At 41.6% G+C, this 22,192-nt stretch overlaps 1 protein-coding gene across 5 annotated transcripts in view; it reads right to left on the bottom strand.

Annotated features, from left to right (window-relative positions):
- Positions 1-13,348, bottom strand: part of HERC4 (HECT and RLD domain containing E3 ubiquitin protein ligase 4) — a 29,477-nt gene extending 16,129 nt beyond the window's left edge. The window contains exons 1-10 of one of the 5 annotated variants that reach the window (XM_053948590.1): positions 13,236-13,348; positions 12,283-12,430; positions 12,117-12,164; positions 10,775-11,065; positions 7,958-8,117; positions 6,816-6,892; positions 4,584-4,805; positions 2,435-2,526; positions 1,107-1,237; positions 260-420 (exon numbers count right to left, since the gene is read on the bottom strand). In XM_053948590.1, coding sequence (XP_053804565.1) covers positions 260-420; positions 1,107-1,237; positions 2,435-2,526; positions 4,584-4,805; positions 6,816-6,892; positions 7,958-8,117; positions 10,775-11,000 — 1,069 coding nt within the window. In that variant the 5' untranslated portion in view covers positions 11,001-11,065; positions 12,117-12,164; positions 12,283-12,430; positions 13,236-13,348. Of the gene's footprint in view, positions 1-259; positions 421-1,106; positions 1,238-2,434; positions 2,527-4,583; positions 4,806-6,815; positions 6,893-7,957; positions 8,118-10,774; positions 11,066-12,116; positions 12,165-12,282; positions 12,431-12,628; positions 12,858-13,235 lie in introns of those variants that run through there. The other 4 variants (XM_053948589.1, XM_053948588.1, XM_053948591.1 and 1 more) reach the window with 4 other exon arrangements.
- Positions 13,349-22,192: the final 8,844 nt, after the last annotated feature.

The raw sequence follows: 22,192 nt of genomic DNA, 5'->3' as shown, positions 1-22,192 counted from the left end.
GATACAATACCCTGACACACTAGTTAAGTGATACAATGGTAAAGAGCTTTCCCTGAGGCAAGTTCTAGGTCTAGCGCGACCAGAGGCCCTCACCCACCAGCCACAGGCATGGAATTCCTACAGCAGGAACACAGAGCACAGTGGAATCAAACTGTTTGGAAAAAATGATTACAGCACATAATCAGTTTAAATCTCTAGAATTTTAAGCCACTATAAAGGAACAGGCAACCAAGCAGTAAACAGATCAGCTGGTGCTTACCTGTGCTCATTGGGCACTGAGTACTAAAGGGAATCCAGCTTCCTTTCACTGTGAAGGGACTTTTCCTGTTGCTGGTGGTCCCTGTACCCAGCTGCCCATTGCCTCCCAGTCCAAAAGAGTAAATTCTTCCAGAAGAAGGGACGAATGCAGTGGTGTGCTGCCTAGGGCAAAGAGAATTCAGTAACACAAACCTAAGCACTGGAGCCAGCTTTGTGCAGGCCTGGCCAGGACTTGTGCTAAGCATTGTGTGAAAGGTCCTGTCATACCCAACACTCCACTGCCCTCCTGCAACGCCCTGCCACTGGCAATATTCCATTTACACTCCAATAGGCAATCCTCCTTTTTTTATGGAAAGGTTCCCAGAATGGAGCTGCCAGTGCTCAGCCCCTGTGTGACCTTTAGAGCATATCAGAAGTGAATGTCTAAAGACTGCCTGCACCTCCTCTCCCTTCCCATCCTGCTCAACTCTAGATGCCCCCTCTCCTACCACAGGCCTGTGAAGAACCAGCTGGGAATTTGTGTAAACTATTTTGTACTTTCCCAAACACACTTGTTTTTCAACAGGAAATGAAGTGACAGCAACAAATTCTTTCCCACCTCACACTATTGTTCACACTGCCAGTTTAGAAAATCACAGCCTCTCAAATACACAACTTCCTTTAGCTCTTCTTGTGAATGCTTTTAGAATCGCCAAACCATCACTGAATATCTTTTATTAGGGGTAATTTTGTCTTCCCTGACCACGAAGGGTACAAACCCCCCCACTTCATATTGCAAATAGATGTAAAGTTTTATACAGAACAAGTTATGTGTAAGATGCACAGGGTTAGCTCAGAGTAGACCTTACCTGCCACAGGTGATTTGCGTGACAACGCTTCCCATAAGCTCAAAAACTTTCCTTGGATTTATCTCATGGCTGGTAGAGTTATGACCCAGCTGACCATAGCCTCCAGCTCCAAAGGTAAAAACCCCACCTTCCTAAACAAATAAATTTTTTACATTAAGATGATCTTATAGCTCAGAACAAGAAACTTCACAGAAATAGGGGTTTAATAAATCTTTTCTGACGACATTGGCATTGCAGGGAAAGGACAGAAAATATACAGGGCACAACAGGGTCCTGAGACACAGAGGAGTCACAAGTTAATTGGAGTTATGAAAATGTGGCACAGCTATGAAATATTACCTTGTGTTAAAGGACACTCATCTAATTTCCTTATTATCATACAACAGTCCTGCCATTAACGTGTGTCATTTATAGAGCCTAATCCTCATTTTTCCCTTTTTCCAGTTTTCTTAATGAACTTCACCCATACACAAACTCACACTATTAAAAAGTATACTTTAACCTTGAAACTCTAAATAGAAATTTTGAAGTGATTAGCAAACAGAAAGCTGCCCTGTTCAGCAGATGATGCACAGTATGACTGAAATAGCCTCATTATTTGAAAGCATAAGAAACCAGAAATTTCAACACTGTTGTAAGGCAAGTAATTTAAGAGTTTTTGATTAATCAAGAAATTAACCAACACCTTTGATGTTTAAACCAGAAATATCTTCAGAAGTTATACATCTTACCTCACAACAACTTTGAAACTTGCCATTTTCAGATGCTTTAAAATTGTGAATCTGTTTCATTCAGATCTACTCTGCATCAGCCAGGCCCTCAGCTGGAAAACATCACCAAAACTGCAGCATCCACTGAGAAAACCCAACAGCCTCAGTCACTGAGTCAGGATAGCAAACAGTGCCAGGTTCTTCTGAACTTCAGAAGGACTTGGAGAATGCTCACACACATATACACAGTACTGCCTACAAGAGGTGTATCAGCCCCTGGCTCTGCAGGGGACAGTGGAGCCATGCACATGGGTGGCAATCTCTACAAACATTCCCAGTACATTCAGTATCTCAGCCGAGCCCATCAGCTTTAAAGTAAGTTTGAAGTTAACATCTATGCATGAAAAAGGAAAATAACGATTTAGAATGCGAGATTTCTTGTATTTGGTAATTTTTTTTTCAAATATTTAACCATTCTTCCAATCTTTTCTCAACTTAATCCCATAAATTTAGAAGAAATTTTATTCAGAATTTAGTTTATTATTTCCTGTTCAGGTAGCACCTTCTCCTGGAAACATAAAAAAATTGGAGCATAAACGTATCTTTAAGTTTAAGTACCTTCGTAAGGGCAGCAGTATGATCTTCTCCACAACATATATGAACAACCTTTTGACTTCTCAGGGACTTCAGCAGTGTAGGAACATACCTGTCTGAAAGGTTTAATCGAGAAAGGTCGCTTATTTTGACAATAAAAATCAAAACCCAAATAGTTTTGCTCATTTATTCTAATTTGGCTCTAGTCAAGCAAGCAGTTTAAATTTTTTAGCATAACACAATCACCATGACTTCAGTTTATGGATCTTGGAGATGGAAGTGTTACTACTGAAAAAAAAGAAAAAGGACTACTACACTGAAAAAGTTTGTAGCCCATGCTCTCATTTTCACTAGCACAGGATCATGTGTTAGCACACAGACCACTAAATATGGAATGTGACATTACAGAACATGTGGCACTGGCCATAAGAAAAGAAATGACCATTGTTTTTAATTGTTTATGTGTTTCATGTTTTTAAAATGTTCCTGTGAGTTGGTATTGATGCCTTTTCCTTGGTCCTAAAAATTGAGGGCCAGATACAGCTCAGGGATAAGGGTTTCTACCTCGGTGTTTTAGGAAGGATCCTTCTTGGTGCACCACTCTGCCAAGGTGGAACGCGCTGCACACACACGGCAGATCCGCACACACACGGCAGATCACGTATGCCCTTTACAGACCTTACAAATTAGCATATCTAACAGGGATGCCCCAGTGGGAGGCCTGGATGAATGGCCTGATATTCCCCCTCTGTGGAATTCCCCCCTGGATGAGCCAGATCTCTGCTTTACAGCACATGTTCCAGAGGGGACCTTGGTTTTCCAAGATACAGTAGGGCTTTCCAGCCTCCTACTACGAGGCCTTTAGGATGTTTGCTCTCCTGGCCTAACAGAATACCAGGACTAAGGTACCAGACTTAAGGAATTACAAGGATGCATCCTAAAAATACTGAGGATACATAAAAGGTGTATAAAAGAAAAGGCAAAAAATCATCTTGGCATCAGTATCAGTTTGGCTTCTTTGCAAAGTATATTTCTACACACAGTTTAATGTCACTAATCGCATAACAGAATGGAGCACTGAACAAACAGGAAGCAAACATAACTTCCCTCCATCACTAGGACAAGTCAACCTTGTCAACTTTGCACAAAGGCAATTTTTAAAAATGTTAGTGCTAACGTCTTAAAACCTGTCAGGCCTAGCAACATGTCTGCAAGAAACCCTGTGAAGATATTTAAAAGGAATTTTATTGAGAGGTGATGCTACATGAAAACCTGGGATTACACACATTCCAAAGAATATGTAGAAGCAACTGAAGTCTCCCATGATTTCTGAAAAATAATTGTAACTTTCTTATTACCTGAATTACATGACAATTTTTAACATATTCAGCTGAGTATTTTATTTACAACCCATTTTCCCTATTTTAAATGGTGCTGACATCAATGAACCAGTAAGAAAATCTGAACTCATGAAACCATCTATAGATTATCCACTACCAAACTGTGTATTACAGGAACCTGACAGCAAACACTGCTACCCTGGAGCACTGTGAGCAAACATTGTGCATACAACAGAATACAACCAACAAAGAAACAATTTTTGTCTAATCTAACCAATTACTAAAAATAATTTAAAAATAATTTTAAAATAATTTAAAAATCATTTAGAGTGTCATCTATCTAGCAGAGGAAATTTTGGAAACGGTTAGCCAAAAATTGTGAATGATTATCAAAAGTGGTGTGAGGAGGAATGTAAAAGTAAATGGCAGTAAAAAATGAAGATGGTTTAAATGTGACTACTAAGGACAACCAATTAGTTTTGACAGATTACAGCTTTTGCCAAGCAATTTAATCCCATAAAATTCAGTTCAAACTGTAACTACTGCACAGTATGCTAATTCAATCCCATTAAGTCACAGGAAGATGTTGAACAGGGAAAGAATACAAGTGAAGCAGGCAAGAACTTCAACATAACACTGCCAGCATTCTCTTTACAAAACAGCTGAGGAAAACACCTCTGTGCCTTCTTGATGCAATCTCACGTGGCACTGGCACACTCTGACAGCACTGAACAGAGTTTGTTGTGTCTGCTCCTTTCCTAGGAACACTGCTCTCTTCAGATTCAAACCCAAACCCTTCAGCATCAAACTCTCCTGAAGCAATGCTTACTTACCATTATCATCATTAAGACCCAGCTGCCCAAATTTGTTGCGTCCCCATCCGAAGATGGCTCCAGAAAGAGTGAGTACAAAACTATGAGCTCCTCCTGCTGCAATCTGTGCAAAAGGGATTCCCAGCAGAGATTTAATCATTTGTGGTGAGGTTTGTTTTTTATACTCATAACCTAAGCCCAGCTGGCCGTATTTGTTTTGTCCCCAGGAAAACACTTCACTTCCTGTTTGAAGGAAAAAATAAGCAACCAAGAAATACAATTAATATAGTTTAATAATACCATGTTTATCCAGTTCAACTGTCACTCTTCAAATGAGTTTGAAAACGCATACAAATTATTGACTTCTGAAGCCAAGCATTCTTGTGTAATTTGCAGGCATTCAATTCAAGCATTTAATCAGACTGGAAGTATTTAAATCGCATTCAAACCCCTCCAAGCTGCTCTTAACATTCCTATTTCAACAGTGCTAGATCAACTGAGTTTGGTTATTACAAAACAAGACACTGCTCCATGGGAAGTTCCACTACTGCACAGATGTCTGCTAAAGTTGCACGCTGGACATGGAAAATTTTCCTACTTCCAATCAAAAGCTTCATTTAAGGTTTTCTTAGGTAAGATACTTAAATTTTGACAGACAATTTAGGAGACATATTTTTTAAATACTGTCTTCATTACATGATCACCGAAGCACAACATTTATAATGTCATTTGATAATTTTCTAAGAAAAAAAACATTTTAAAGAATGACAAAGACCTATTGATGTTAAGACTGTTTCTAAAATAAAACAGTCTCTTGAACAACCAATGTTTTGCCAAGGTATTTACTATCCTAAAGATTAACATCTAAACACAAAATAATTTACTTTTGCTGACGGGGTATGTTTTCAACAGCAACGTTACCTTCAAAATGCTTCCCATCTCTCTCCCATCTCCACCTTTCCAATAACAGTTTTATCAAGATGGAGAAACAATGAAACCCATCCCCTGGAGTACAGGTCTCTCAGATTTTATTTATTTATATTAACAACTAAACTCAGAAAACCCTACAGCGCACGTCAAGAACAGAAACAGAGCTGCAAATCCATGACCTGGCAATAAAATAGTGATGCTGTACTTGAAGCCTGTAACTATTTAAAACACGGAGTGAATTTTAAATCACAAATTCCTGTGACATTCTTGCACCTCTGACCAACATTTGACAACACAGCTCTGCTACTTGCTGCTTTCTGCTGCAGATCTTAACTCAGCAAAGGGTTACTCCTAAAGCTCTGCCTGCCCTGAAACGAAGGCATTTCCTTGGGTTATAATGATAATTACACCTGAGAATACATAATGGCACAGGAAATGCTCAATATCAGCCAATGAAGAGTCACATACTGAATCCAGGCACACGTGGTCAGTACACACTAGTGTACTCAAAGGACAAAAAAAGTCATTCAGCATATAATGAACACCTGCCTCCCCAAAGTTATTCGGTTCATATTTTAAACACACATTGTTAAGAAACACTGACAAACTACAAACTTTCTGGAATTTTCTTTTGAGTTGGGAAGTTCCTATTAACCCTTTTTAGCATCCACTTTTTCCAAGTGGAAGCTTTGGCCGCACCTCTCCTATTTCGTGATGAGAAAAGCGACAAGCCAATTGAAATTCATTTTTGTTTCTGGAGAGCTGCACTAACCAGACATGCAGTACAGGTGAAGCTAACTTAAGTATGTGCTCACAGCCCCAGCAGAAATTTGAAGACAGGTATTTAAACTTTCAAAAGGTGGCTTATATGTGACATGGCATTTTAACTATGGAAGCACCAAAAACCAGTTTACCATAATAAAGCACACAAGAAAGCCACTCCTGCCAGCCTCAGTAACTTGAGGTTACAGGTTAAAACAGACCAGGGACAGAGCAGCGTGCCAGCAGGATGAGAAAGTTTGGGGACCAAGAAAAAGAAACAAAAGACAAAGGAAGTTACATGAAAGCCAGATGATGAAATCAAAAAAAAAACCAACACGCACATACACCCCCTGAAGAAATAAAAGCACAACTCAACATCCATTTGTACGTTTGTTTTTGGATTTCAAGCTTCCATCATGAAATTACACAGCCCCAACCATCTGTGCTAAGTGGTAGCATGTTTAATAAACACATTTTCTTTAAAAAATAAAAAAAAAAACTTGAAGAATTCCAAACTCCCTGGTAAGAAATTACACAAAACTTCAGGAGAATTTGGCTTACCTTTTGAGAGTGCTAGTGAGTGATAATAACCACAAGCAACTTGAACAATCTGGATCTCTGATAAACTTTTAATATTTCTGTTGGAGTAAGAAAACAAGAGAAAGAATTAAGCTACCAGATCATGCATGAAATAAAGGGTAATACACAAAATGTGAATCCTTTCTACTGAAGTATATTAAACATCTCAACTTCAATTAGACGCTATCTAGTAAAATCTGAAGTCAAAACTGCTTCATTTCTAAACCTTTTAAGGTCAGGTTCTGTCTTATTTTCAAATAAATAAAGTTTGTGAAAGTCCATAATGAAGGATTAGGGAAGTTCATGAGCTGGGAAGGCAATCTCACACAGGTGAATGGAGGAATGAATACAGAATACAAGAAGAAATTCATTCTTACTTTCTAGTTTCTAAAACTTCTGTTTACAGACCTAATACATATTGCACAGTATTATAAAGAAGCTGCAAATAAAAGCACATGTGCACTAAAACGAATAATGCTTTCAACTTGGGATGAGAAAGAAAGAAAAAAAGCCTGTGGGCTTTTAAGATTTGGTGCAGATAGAACATTTTTAATGTTATAGTCATGAATTACTAAGGTTCCAAGGAATTGTTACTTTTGTGTGTGGACTTCAGGTAGCTGGAATGCTTATGGCATTCTGAAAACAAGCCAGTGACCCTGGCCAACATGAATTTTTTTTAATTAGAAGGTGTATTATTCAATCACAGCTGAAAAGCTTTGGGGTGAAAACTGAACTACAAAGTTAGGACAGCAAATGTACCTTCTTCAAAATGAAAGTTTAACATTCTACTTCTCTTTAACTTCTCTTAAATGGCATTCATACTCTTAAAATACCCATCCTACTTTTCCAATGTAAGTCTCATTGTTAGTGGAGGACTATTAAAACAACCAACAAACAAAACCACCCCAAAAAGCAACAAACCAAACCAAGCACACCTGTAACACATTTCTCACAAGACTCTCTGAGAAAGGAAACTGTCTACACACAGCATTCAAGTATCATAGCTAATATACATCTTCCATATTTATATGGCTTTACTTGTAACAACAGAATAGCTTAATCAATGTGATTTAAATACATTAATTTTTTTTAAAAAAGGCAACTTATTATGCACTATTTTTAACCTGGGCACTCTGACGCATTCCTCTGTTCCTGGCAAGCCAAGCTGTCCATCAGTAGCCAGACCCCAAGCATATACCTGACCTTTGTCATTTAATGCAAGAGTGTGGGCTTCTCCACATGACACGGCTACAATATTTTGGGCATCCAGTGCACCAACATGCTCTAAAAAAAGGAATAATAAAATTAGTTGGTTAAAATAAAAAAAGCTACTAACAAGCTAGGCTTGTTCCAAACAGTTTACACAGTACTAAGACATCAACTAAGCCCATAAGTTCTGCTGAAAAACCCTTTATTTAAAATTATAAACATGCAATTCTAGAAGAAATGAGTTAAATTTGGCACCCCAAATAATGACTGTTTCTGGAGCAATACACAGAAATGCAGGAAACCTGCAGCTTGATCCTAACAGCTCCTTCTAAACTTGCCATCTGAAAATGAGTGCAGAAACTCAATTAACAGTAAGGTCAAACAGATTATTGTCAAATGACTACACGTGTAGACATTATGTAAGAGGAAAACATTCTACCACAGCAAATTAAATTCACCTATTCATTATTAAGAAAGAGCCCGCAAAACAAGGCAGGGCAAATTACAGACTAAAGCTACTGATTTTGCAATGAGCTACACAATGTCTTCTTTATAATGCAAAATACTGTAGAAACAGATCCTAAAGTGTCATTTTTCTAGACATACAGTGCATGCCTCTGAAAAGCACACACTAAAATATCTCTGATTTTTTTTTTTCCAGCAGCCTGCACCAATGCATTTGGAAACACTCAAAGCTTGGTTTTGGGCTTATGATTTGCGATAAGAATAACATACCAATTTCAGCAATAAGTAAAGCAGAGAAATATCATCAGGGCCTGTCATTAAGGCTGGAATTTTTAATAATTCCCTTAAATAAGGGACTGCTTGGACACTTTACCCCCAGTTTTCAAACACGAATTCTATCCCAGCCTAAGAATGGCTCACCACTGAAAAAGCCTGTGTATTGTCAACGTTAGGGGCACTCTAAACCCAGCCCAGCCCCAGTCAGCTTCACAACAGTAGCTCACATTATCTGCAGCATGACAGGCACTCAGCTTCCAAAATAAACTAACACAGGCAGCAGATATAAGTTCTTTTTATGACATCCAGCTGGTCTGACTAAAGAGGTTACCACCCCAATTCACCCATCAGAGCCTCCCACAGCTCTGCCAGTGGGAGAGGTCACGGAAGCACTCTCCAGCTCGGACACCAGCACACAGATTAGCTCAGGCAATCTCCCCCAGCTGCTGAACCAGCCAGCCTGACTGCCTAAAATGGATTAAGGAACAGCCATGCAGTCCCTATGGCAAGCAGAGCTCTAGAAGGAGGAAAGAAGAAAGGCAGTGGAGACAAGGAGGTAGCAAAGGCACAGTCAGCAACAAAATTATCTTCAGTTAGCAGAAACACATTTAAAAAGAGCATCCACCCATCTATAAAGATACCAAGCCTCTTTGGGCTGTGCAACTGAAGTTATCCCAATGCTCTGACTTCATACAACACTCAGCAGAATTATCAGTAACCTCTGGGTGAAAGGAAGATTAGGGAGGACATTACAATCCTCATGTGTCTGAGCATATTAAAAAAAAAATTAGAGCAGGTCCTTTACATATGAAAGGTCAAGCAAATTAAAACTGAGGTATTTTCATTGTCACCTTTAGACTAAAAGACAATTCAGCAAAATTTTCAAAGTGGGCAACAAGTAGTCAGAGTAAGTTTGACATGCTGAGTTCCTCTTCATGTTCGTGAAGCAGATGTTTGCACATGATTAAAGTTTATCAGTTTTATTATCCACATACTGTTTCCCAATAGAATTCTTCATTAGTTAAAAAAAAATATCAAGAATTTAATTGGCACCAAAACTGAAACTCTGTGTGTAAAAGAGAACTACTAAAATACCCCATGACACCTCATTTCCATTTGAAAAATTTGTGGCAAATATCGAGCCAAGCAAGCTGTGAAAGTGCTCTAGGAGTGATTAGAACCAAGTCTCAGTAAGCCTTTCCAGTTTGCTAGGCTGTGCTGTAAGCAGAGTGAGCAGCACTGTTCCCTGGCTCTCAGCACCAGCTATGACTCACATGCAAGCTCTGAAGGGAGCCCATGTGCACACTCCTCTGCAGTCCCTGCAAGATGTTTACCCAGTTCTGCTCCAGAACTGCACTAGGGGAGCAGAAACATGCACAGAACATAGGTGGGAAGAAAAAAAGCCCAAAGAAGTGTTACACAGCATCCTTTAGGCTTTTCGAAGTCCTCTCCATGTAGCCCTGCATATGCAGATAAGTCTTTTATCAAAAGTTTTATTTTTAGTTCTTAAAAAGGAGAACATTGCTTTAATCAGACCTGCTGTACATCACGTATTAGACAACTACAAACTGCCTATTTCTCTGCTGTGATATGCCAAACACTCATTTCCACCATATTCCAGCAGCCAATGAAGCACAATACCAACCCATGTATTGCAGCAGGTCAGCTCCCCTTGAGAGTAAAAACAGTCACTGAGTCTCCCACAGCCATGCTTGAAACAAAAACTAGTGGCAGTGTCCAGCTGCACAGCATGCAAAAATATGGGGGGACTGCCATTGTTTCATAGCTGTTTGTTTCCAACTGTCACAAGAACCCATCCCAGCAAAGCAATGATTTTCCAGTTAAAAAGACGTCCATTCTTGGAAGAAGTGCTGTACGTGGATTTGCCCGTGCACAGACACTGGCAATCTTGGCTTGGATGAAGCACAATAAAGTGAAAGCCACACCCACCACCACACAGAATCCCCACCACTCATCACTTTTAAACTTACCGGGTCTTTTCCTGGCTTTTTCATGCCCTAGTTGTCCCAGATCATTGCATCCACATGTATAAACTGTCCCATCATCCAGGACAAAAACAGTATGTCTCAGTCCACATCCTACATCTCTGACCCTTTTATTTAGGAAAAAGTCACTTTTTCTGGGCTCTAAAACAATTTCTTCATCAATTCCACCCAATCCAAGCTGTCCAAAAGATGCATTGCCCCAGCACAACATGTTTACAACTTCTTTTTATCAGAGATCTTCCAACTTCACTTTTCTAGAATATTCCTTCTGCGTAGCTGTTAAGAAAAAAAGGAAAATGTACGTTTTTTCAGTACTGTCCCCAACATTTACATTACTTTCTAATACAGCATGTAATCCACAAGCTCACTTTTCTCTATGCAGTAAAACCCTGAACAATTTTTAAGAGTGTGATTTGCTTTCTTGGACAAGATTTGCATTAACTCTGCAGTAAAATGCTTTCTTTCCCATTTCAGATACAACTTTTAAGATGTGCAGGTCACTGATTTTGGATAACTTTGTTTCAAAAACTTAAAATATCATTCTTCGTAAAACTTCTTTAATCCCTAATCCAAATTTAAACAAACTTGCAGTTGCAGCCAATTCCAGCCAGTGGAAACCACTTCAAATGTCTTCCAAGGGGACAGTACAGGCTGCTTTCTTTACTTGAGCAGTTGCATGACTCCAGCAAAGCACTGTGTATGGCCTCAAGAGCATCACCAAAAACAACACTTGACTCATAGCTTGGAAAAAAGTGGTCAGCTCTGATCAATCCAGTTATGCAATATAAAGTACAATATGCTGTGTCAGTCATTACATTTAAACAACTAGGAATCAACTGAACTCACAATTAAAAAAAAAATAAATAGCTGAAACTCAAGTCCCTAGTCTTGCACTGCAATCAACACCAGCTACAGCTTCAGTTACTCAGCAGTAGCAGGAGGCCCCATACGTCAACTCCCCCAAGCAAGCCCACACCCCTAATCCCTAAATTACAATTATCAGTATTTGTGCTGACTGATTCTGTACCTTTTTGGAAAGGATTCAAAGCTGCCCTTCTCTTTCATTTGCAGCAGTGCATACGACAAAAAATCAGTGACAATGTTTTCAGTACTACTTATACCACATTTCCATGATAGAAAGCGTCTCTGGTATTTTCAGAGCAATTTAAAAGTCAGTATAATCTAATGTGAAATTGTTATAAATTTTCATCTGTGACCATTATTTAGAAGGGACCATTATTTCTGCAGGGTCATAACATGTATAAACTACCTAAATCCCAAACTGCTCAAAGAAGAAGCCAACACTTAACATCTAAGCGTTACGTACACCAAAGAGCAGAATTCTTGCCAGCACAACAGGGTAAACTATTTTTCTCTGCAAAAGACAAAATGCAATAAACAAGACACTTATTTTTGTGATCGCATAAAAAACCCCAAAAGCAACGCCGAACCAAAACAGTCAAACAGCTTGAAATATACTGCATTCTGTTTACCTATCTCACGAGGTGAGGCATGATCTAATATTTCCCTAGCTATATCCTACCACATTCAGAAGGGGACATCGAAACGAAGACGTCTTCAGTTAAGACATAGCCACGCAACAGCACACGTCACACATCTGTAGCAGTGACTTGCATCAACCTGCAACACAAGGAATCAGAAAAGACGTACGATTATAGCTCTCTGAGATTTCTATAGTCAAGACTTATCTCCATCTCCAGCAGGGAAAAAAAAAAAAAAGAAAAGTTGTCTTTTCTGTTGAACTATATATGTATTTCCACGGAAGGCGGGGTTGTTTTGTTTTGTATCATTTAAGAGTCAGTAGCCAAAGTTCTGTACTTTGATCTCCAATCACGGCACTCTTTCACTCCTGTGCGTGGTCGTGAGAGCCAACTCGCGCCGTCAGCTGCGGGGCATTTCCGCGCCTGCCGGGGCTGCCCGCTGCCGACCGCAGCAGGGCCCGGGGGAAGCCCGGCACTGCCGGGTGCAGGGAAGCGCCCGGACGCCTCTCGCAGGCTGCGGCCGCTCCGGGAGCGCTGCCGCGCGCTCAGGCCGTGCCCCGTGAGGGGGCCGTGCCCCGTGAGGGGACCCCGCCCGCCCCGGCGCTCGGCGCGGCCCCGCGTTCCCTCGGCGGGGCTCGGCGCCCCGGGCCCGCCGCGCTGAGGTGCGGAGGGAGCGGCGGGCGCAGCCCGGCGGCGGAGAGGGGCGGCGGCCGGACCCCTCCGTGCCCCGCGGCTGCTCAGCGGCGCCGCCCGGCCTGGTCCCAACCGCCCCGGGCCGCACCTGCCCCGCGGCACCGCCGCCCGGCCCCGGCCCGCCGCGCTCTCGCGGCCGCGTCCTGCTGTGGGGCCCCGCGGCCCGCGCGCGGCCCCGGCCACTTTCCCGTCCGCCCCGCGGGGCCCGAGGGCGGCAGCGCCCAGCTCCGCTAAGGCCCGGCGGGACTCACCGGTGGTAGCGAAGCGCTCCGCTCCGCTGCGCAGCCCGCCCACCGCAGGCGCTCGCCGGCCACGGCCGGGGCGTGAGCAGCGTGAGCAGCCCCGGGCGCGGTGACAGGGCCCGGCCGCCGCTGCCGCGCAGGCGCCGGCTCGGCGGGCGGGACCGCAGCGCCCGCTCCACCGCCCGCCTCCCGCCCGCCCGGCCTCGTGGTCCGGGGCGGGGACGCGGCGCGGAGCCGCCGGCCGGGGCTCGGCGGAGCCCCGAGAGGGACGTTGCGCTCCGAGCCACCGCGTGGCTCGGTTCCCACCGTTGGAGGAGGCGGAGCGAGGAGCTGACAGCAGAAATGAGGCTTGGGAGCGGCGCGAGAAGCGCGGAGCGACGCTGCGGTTCTGCTGGTGTGCTCGGGGAGCGCGGGGCTGGGCGCGGCGCACGGCTGTTCCCTCCCGTGGTGACTGAAGCTGTCCGCGTTCTTGGCATGGGAACACACGTGAGCGCGAAAATACAGAGCCGTCGTTGTGTTACATCACAGGTTTTAAACTGAGAATTAAAAAACTTGGGTGGGTTCTGAGGCACATAGCTCCCTGAGGTCTTCGTATGGCGTGTTCCGTCTGCCTTGCAGAGTTCTTCAGACACCTGGGCGCGTGTTGCTGTTCTTTATCCGTGGTCTGCAGAGATCTGCGGAAGCCTCTGCTTGATCTCTGAGGGCACGGAAAGAATGAGATCAATGAGTGGGAAGGAACTGGATCCGCCTGGGGGATGCAGGAACAGACTGTTCTTCACACTCCAATGACGCGTCATTACCTTGTGCGAGCACGTAGTGGTTCCCCGCGGGTGAGCGGTGCCGCCGCTGCAGCGCTGTGAGCACCGGCCCTCCACGGCCTTCCTGCTCCACGGAACGCCGTGGCTTTGGGGCCCTGCTCTGCCCCTCCCGCAGAAAGAAATGCAGCTTTTGCAATTTCCCAGTCTGGTTACGAGCTTCTCTCAGTGGCCATACCCAAGACGGGCATAGTAATACGGTGTTTTTCACTGAACACATATCTCTAGTGGAGCTACTAAAGGAGAAGTTTACATGCCAGACACATTTCTTAACTTTTTTTTTTTTTTCCCCTGGTATTATGCACGGTACTGGGAGGAAAATTCATTACAATTTATGTAATTAATAATCCAAATGAGATTTCCTTATTTAGCAGCCTCTTTACAGAAGGATCCACCTTTATGTAGGTCGGGAAGTGAAAAAAGGCCAGGACGAGGCATACGTCACAGCAAGTGATTTTGCAAACTGTGTGTGAGGAAAGTTCTGTGTTGGGTGTCCTTTTGCCCTTTTGTTTAACAAAATCCCAATAAATGGGATGTCTTGGTCCAGCCATGAAACGCTCTTTTGTATATGTAAATAGGTAAGATTCTACAGGATTTCTCAGGATTTGTGCTTGTAGATTTATCAGTAAAGATCCAAACCAGAAATATGAAATTCATACCTAGAGAAAATGAGATTGCTGCATGGCTGACACAAGTTAAATGATGCAGCACTTTTCAGGGCAACAAATGCCCGATTTTGCTATTTAAAGGAGAAATGTGAGTGATTTGCCTTTTGCCATTCTCCATCTAAGACTGAAAGGTTAGCAAATGGAGGAAAACATTTCATTTGTTATCTTCTAAACTTTCTTTTTCCTTTATTTGTGAGCCCAACAGAGCAGAAACTGTGAATAACTACGCTGTGAAATGGATTTTAAATATTGGCATTCATTGTGCAATGTGTCCTCTGACCAGCATGTGGGGATATGCCCATGTACTTGAAGAGAACATTATATGCCCGCTACAATTTTATACAGGGAAAAGTCACTTGGTATAACTGCCTTAACACATTACATAAAAAATATACATAAAGCATGAAACCACATACAGTGTTGCACAAATCTCAACTTCCTTCTGCAATAGACATAGCTATTTTATTTTAAAGAATTATATTAATCCTAACATTAGATTACTGTAAACTGAATAATTCAAGTATGTCTTAAAATAAAGCCATATTTTTATTCCACTTATCATTTATCTTAGCAAATTTGCTATTTTTTTGTGCCAGAGAAGCCATATCCTACCTACCATGACTTAGTACCTTATGGGATCCCCTTCTTGGGGCTGAAGGCACACAGGCAGTGGGGAGAAGAGGATGTGTGCTGTGGTGCCACAGCACTGCCTGGGCTCCCTGCCACTGAGTACAACCCATCCTGCACCCACCAGCACTAAACCTGCCACAATGGGGTTCTGCACTTGCACTGCTCAGGGGAGCTGTGGGGTGCTTGCACCTCAAAATTCCCATTGTCCGTTCTAGGACCTGCAAAAAAAAACCCCAGAGATGCAAAGTCCAGTGAAAACAAGAAGTGTAAATCTGCTTAACTTCAGGGAAGGAATTTATTTCCTTGTAAGTGCCTTGGCCCTGAGGGTTTCCTATTACCATTGCACAGTCTTCTTATTGATGGTCACAACAAGCAGGAAACTATTTTCAGTTCCCCTGCCATTATTAAAATAGCAATGCTTGGCTACTGCCTGGTGATAGCTGTCAGCACAATTGTGGTCTTTAAATTGTACCCCAGTTAATCCCCCACTGAGATAATACAAAAATGGGAAAAGAATCATATCTAGGGTTAACTAATATGTCCTTTATGCTTAATTACTAGAAAACATCTTTCAGTTAATATACATGTTTTTGGCATAAAACATAATATTCATGTTTTGGCTACAGTGTTACGGCATAAAACTTTCTGTATTGTGAATAACAGAGATGCATTCTGCTCTCTGTCTCCATTTTCTCCTGGCAACAGCCAGGACATACTTTATAAACTTCAATTCCGCATTTCAAATCCCTTTGCTTTATACTTTGATGTGTCACAGAGTAGAGAAAATAGAAATGGGTGTCCAGAACAGCTGATAACATGAAATTTGAGATGTCAGCATTTTGCTGTGAGAAATTACCCACCTTTGTGTGAAGCCTGTGCGTAGAATATTCTTGATTAAGACAAAGAAAAGGCTTTAGAATGCAAATAGGCTTACAAACAAGGGATGGTCAGACCCTTTTGTGCCATGTCAGTTTTACATTTCATCCTTAGATTCTTCACAGTATCCATGTAGAGAACTCACATACACAAGAGTATGTGTTTTATATGCTCTGCCACTTTATAGCTCAGCGTGTTGTAGTTCTCTGTCTGCCCACCCTGCTAACAAACAGTTCTGGTTAGCTCAAATGCAAATGTGCTTACCAGTAAGACCAATCATTTATCAATTGATGGCAACGTGCTGAAACACACTGAACAGTTTTTTACCTCTTTGTGAACATTAATCACTATAAAAATACTAAACTGACAACTTTGCAACAGACAACTTTTGGGAGCTGATTAAGGGAAAACTGAGGAGACACCTTCAAATTAAGATAAGCAAAACAAAAAACCTGCAACCCCCCATTCCCCTCATCCTCTCAGGCCACAAACTATAGCTGAAGTAGCCAAAGGAAAGCTATTCACAGGGTGACACATACAAAGAAAATTAAAGAGCAGTGAAGGGTGAGGATGAACCCTGGACATGAAGTCTATAATGAAGGAAAGGAGCTGACCTTTGTGCAAGGGCTGAAGCTCTTGCATTCACAAACCCTTGTGTGGATCCAGTGTCCCCAAGCCCACACCAGCTGGCACTGAGTGACTCCCCTGTGCCCTAGCAGGATGCCAGAAGCCACACAAGTACTGAGGCACCTGCAGGTTGGGGTTGAAGATGCTGAACATTTTTGAGCATCCTACACAGAGGGTTGGGAGTGCAGCCCCTTCCCACATGTGGCATATTTTCTTCCAATTGAAGTGATGTTTCACACGATTACATGTATTTTTCTGTTATAAATAGATCAGCAGGCCAGGTGCTAAGTGAGCACGAAAATTCCCATGCGATCTTTTGGGTTTTTTGGTTTAAGAGATGGATGCTGAGACACCAGTTCCCATGTCATTAAACTGGGCTTTTGGTCAGGCCAAAATGGACCTTTGGTTTTCAAGATGCAATCCTTTGGGAATACAATATCAATAATTGAGCAGGTTGTGCCCTGCACAGACCGATTTGGTAACACGCTGAACCTCAGCTTATAAAATAGCTGCAAGTGGTGCCACATGCTGCTGGTTCTGACATGACACTGTGTCTTTGCACGGCAGCATGATGAAGCACCCTAAAATTAGCCTTCTTACTATTTCGTAAAGAGCAGGCAGAAAGGTAGCAGCCTGCACTGAGGAGAACAAAGAGGCACAGGAGAGGACCAGAACTGAGGCTCACACACAGCCTGGTCGCAACACTTCGTGGTGAGCACTCTTGGCTTCTTTGCAAATTTCCATGTGGGACTGTTTAGGGTAATTTCTTATCCCAAGCACAGGCTGACCTGATCATGAAGAAAGAAAGGTGCTCGTGTAAATAGCGGTGGGGAGGAGGGACCTGTTCTCTGAGGGGGACTGGGATTCAGCAGAAGGGAAAATTACATGGATGGTCTTGTTTAGGGGTGTGGTGGGAGCTGGCATTAAATTAACTAAACTAAGTTTGTTGTTACTGGAATATAATTGGGAGTGGAAGAAAAAAATAGGCTGATGTGAAAATCAGAAACAACATGAAAAAATCCCTTTCTATTGAGCCAGACTGGTTTTGTCCTGATACTCTGTTCTATCCCTGCCCCACTTACTTCATGTTAAAGTCCTTCACTTTACAAGGAGTAAGATTTGAGAGAAAAAAAAAAAAAAAGAATCCACCTTCCAGGCAGTAGGAAGATAGGGGTGTGGATGTGTTTGTGTTTGGGAACAGAAACAGTGGAAGAAAAGATCCCAGACCAGAGTAACGCTTGCAGATGGGGAGAGAAAAGAAACAGCAAGGAAACATTTGAGTATCAGAGGGCACAAGAGGCACGCCATGAAAGGGATGTGAGCACTGGCTGCTAGGAGGGAAGGAGGCACAGCACATGTCTCCAGGAAGCAGAGGAGCCCCCCAGCAGCTGGGTGGGACAGCCTGTGGCCCCGTGCCTAAACAATTGTCAGTACATGCTGTTTTCTCTATTCCTGTGGTAACACTCTGGGAAGAATAGCTGGGAAGAAAATAACACTGGGGCATAAACTGTGCCCGGTACATTCAAATTACATACAGCTGTTTCTGCTATTAGTTATCACTCAGAAATATGGGACTATTTTGCAACACAGGTATTTTTGTTCAGGAAAGATGATTGGACAATACTCTGTAGCTTTTGTAATTTAATTCGGGACAATATTTATGATTTCACATGTATTACTGAAACCCAGAGAGGCATGATTCCTTAAGATCTCTTCTGTGCTGTTAGCAACCAGCAGATATTTGGTGAAGCATGGACTGAAATGTGTCAAAGTGGGAGTGAATCGATGACATTTGTATCAACTACAGTACAGGACCTCTCTGTTCATAAAGGGGATTAAATATTCACAGTGGTCAAAGAGTCTTAGACAGATGGAAAACTAAATTTCTCTTGCAGATGTTATTAAGTAGTATGTGAGCATTCAGAGCTTGGAGTCCTTGAAGGACTGTAACTCTTAATTTCCTATCATGTAAGTCTCAACCTTGGCATTAGAATAAAAAAAAAATATTTGGAGATAGAAGATGAGCTGTATGAGCTGAGCAATCAAATCCTCATAACTGTGTGAAAAATGGAATCACTGCTGCTCCCTACACACAATTCCTATGTAGAGAAACCCAGCGACTCCTCATGTTCCCAGAGGTCTCCTAAGTCAATATTTACTTTATTTAGGAAAGAAAAATTACCACAAATTAGTAATCTTTTGTTTCTGCTTACTGACACTGGAGTGGTGCAAAGTGCTGCCAATTTTGTTGTTGATTTTTTAGTATGAGTGATTTGGATGCTCCTATTTCACTGCAGAAGACTTTGGGTCAATGTTTTTGGGATAATGTTTTTTTGTTTATTTGGTCTACCAGCATAGAACAAACTGCTTCCATTTAGAACGTCAAGCTTGAAAGGGGAAGCCAGAGCAACTGTAGATCTTTTGGAAGCAGAAACAGTAGAGCAGCCACTTGTGCCAAGCCTCCATTGCATTTAGCTGTGCCTTTTTCCTGGATAGGGAAGGAGGCAGCAGTGATTCATCACCTGTGTCTGCCTGATGAAGGCTTTCTTGTCAGTAATGTCAGCAAGTCACCAGGACACCACTAAATATGATCACTGGTCCCAGTCAGAAATTATCATTTCAGGGCCACTGGATACTCCCCACTTTACACATACATACTTACTTTCATAGAAAATAATACAAAGATATTTTCAGCTCCTGGTCAAGGTTCTAGAGCAGCAAAATTACTCCTAGAACACACAGAATGAATTTGAGAGGAGCCCTAGGGCTTGGAGATTTAAGTGAGATTGTTCCTGAGACTGTCTCAAGAAAAGACAGAGCATTTCAAGAGTATTCAACTGACACAGCAGCTTCTGTTCACCCCATGGCCCCGTGGAGACATCCAAAACCAGGCAGATTACAGGAGAGCCAGCTTGAAACACCAATCTCCTCAGAAAACAGTTACACATCATATTTTAGCCAGTAGACTTGTCAAAAAATATTGTGTCCAAATGTGATATAACTTCTGCAAATACAAACAATTCAATACAAATACTATTAGGTGCTTCTAACTTGTAGCAAACTCAGCCAGGCAAACTGTCTTTTTAACAGATAGTATCAATATTACAAATTAAATTCCTTTGCTTATAACTTCTTTTTTTTTTTAATAAAAGGAAGGAAAGGAATGCTTATTTGTCTGATGAACAAGTGGTTTCTTTGTAGCAAGCAGCATTAGGATTAAAAATCCCTACTCTGAGAGGCAAATGATGTGGTCTTTATCATTTTCCCTGACCTCTTGTTCAAGTTTGAGTTTCTAAATAGTTCGTCACCATTATAAACCTGTCTGTGTTGTCTTCTGTGTTTATAATAACCATGAGCATTAAAATAGTCTGTTCATAACTATAATAGTCCTGCAGAATTATAATAGGCAAGAACCTATAAATGTTCCATTTACAGCCATTACAAACAGTTGTGATTTCCAGTGTGTTGTATCAGCAATGAATCCCCTCAAGAATCTAGTATTTGGGATTAAAGTGTCTGGACATTTTCAAGTCAAATTTATGAACACTGTTATCTTTTGGCAAAGTTTTAGTTTAGGATCGTTAATAACAACACGTACAGTTTTAAAATCTTCATTTTTGAAACTTCCCACACCAGTAGTTTTACAGCTAATTTTGACTGGACACAGAACTATTTGCCCAATTAACAACAAAACACATACTGTTATTATAATGATTTCTGATTTTTTTAGAAAACCCACAGCAAGTTAGAAGAAATACCATTTGACAAGTGGAATAAAATGGATTTTGAAACATAATTTAAGTATACATATTTTGAAGCGAAATGTAAAAGCTCAAGGATTATCAAAAAAATTTATATTTACAGCTATATTTCAAGAAAGTTAAAATTTTTAAAAATTGAGAAATTGAAGATTCAAATAGTGTGCTTGACTGTGCTATAACTCCTTTGGACATATATTGATCAACATAAACAGAAACTAGTAATATATTCCTCATCAAATATTTTCTGATGTAAACCTTTGGCTTCCTCAAATCCTGCATCTTAGGATCTAGACCAGAGAGATCTTCACATCTCTGCAAAAATCCAAAGGTTTTCTCTTGTGCCTCAGAAATAGACACCAAGTATTCCAGGATTAGAAAGCATTCAGTATGTAAAGAGCTTCTTTCCTGAGTTTTCCAAGCCCAGGAAACAATCCTGTTTGGAGCCCTGTTATCCCTCCTTAGTACTTCCAATGACACAGCTGAAAGGAGCCTGTGGGAGCACACAGAAAGTCACTACACCTGCAAGAGAGTGTTCTCAGAGTGCTCAGTCTTGGGAGTCAGATTGCCCATTGGCTCTTGGGTTTTCAACTTCATCATCTTGATTACAGCTGGGAAAACTTTGGAAGTTCTTCCTGCTGAGTCCTTTCTCTTCACCTTCTCCAGCCACTCAAAGCCATCATTTTCCCTGCTTCCCTTTCCTCTAAGTCAAACCCTGAGACAGGTCAATTATTTCTCTGTGGAAGTCAATGGCCAGTTTCAATTAGCTGAGTCTGGATGGTTTGGTATCACAGCTCAGAACCCCAGAGCTGACTCTATCAGTATGAAACCCCACGTTTATACTCCTTGCATTTCATGTGAACTATATCCAGCTCTGCATGAGAGCAGCAGTTCTGCTCCCCTTCCACTCCAGCCCCCACTTACACTTCCCTATTCCCTCCAACACCTTAAATCCTTCTCAGCAGCAAAATGCACAACAAATCCACTCCACACAGGAGAAATAGTTCCCATACTCACAGGTTATAAACATTGTGATTGATGCTTTCTGAACTGTGTGCCTTCAAAATGTGTATTGTCGTTTTCAAAAAATGGTGAGTAAAGATTTAGGTGACCGCCTCTAGTCATTTTAACATCAAACTCTTGGCCAATATGAAGGTAAACACCTCAAATGTGAATACACAAGTGGATCTACACAGGCAAGTCCTTAGATTTTCAACAAAAATGTAATAAAATTTAAAGCTTATCCTTTTAACTATTTAATGAATATATAGTCTTGGTCTTCATATCCTTTGGCTTTCCAAATTAGTAAATATATCTTCATAAAATAGATGTTTTCTTGATTTACCATGTTGTCCTGATTTAACATTAAGAGCATTACATCTAAAATTTAGTTCAAATGTTGAATTTCCACAGCCCCACATCACCAATTAAGCATGGCAGAAAGGTTTCGTTGTGCTTTAAAAGGCATTTGCTAATCAGATTAAATGAAAAACACTTACCATACTTGCATTTTCTAAGTATCACAGTTTGAAGTTTTCCAATATTCTTCCTTTTCTAAATCAAAAGAAAAAAGTGAGACATTTAAAAAAGGA

This window comes from Vidua chalybeata, chromosome 8 (genome assembly GCF_026979565.1).
Source record: "Vidua chalybeata isolate OUT-0048 chromosome 8, bVidCha1 merged haplotype, whole genome shotgun sequence".
Taxonomy (NCBI): Eukaryota; Metazoa; Chordata; class Aves; order Passeriformes; family Viduidae; genus Vidua; species Vidua chalybeata.
This window is presented reverse-complemented; position numbering and strand designations above follow the sequence as displayed.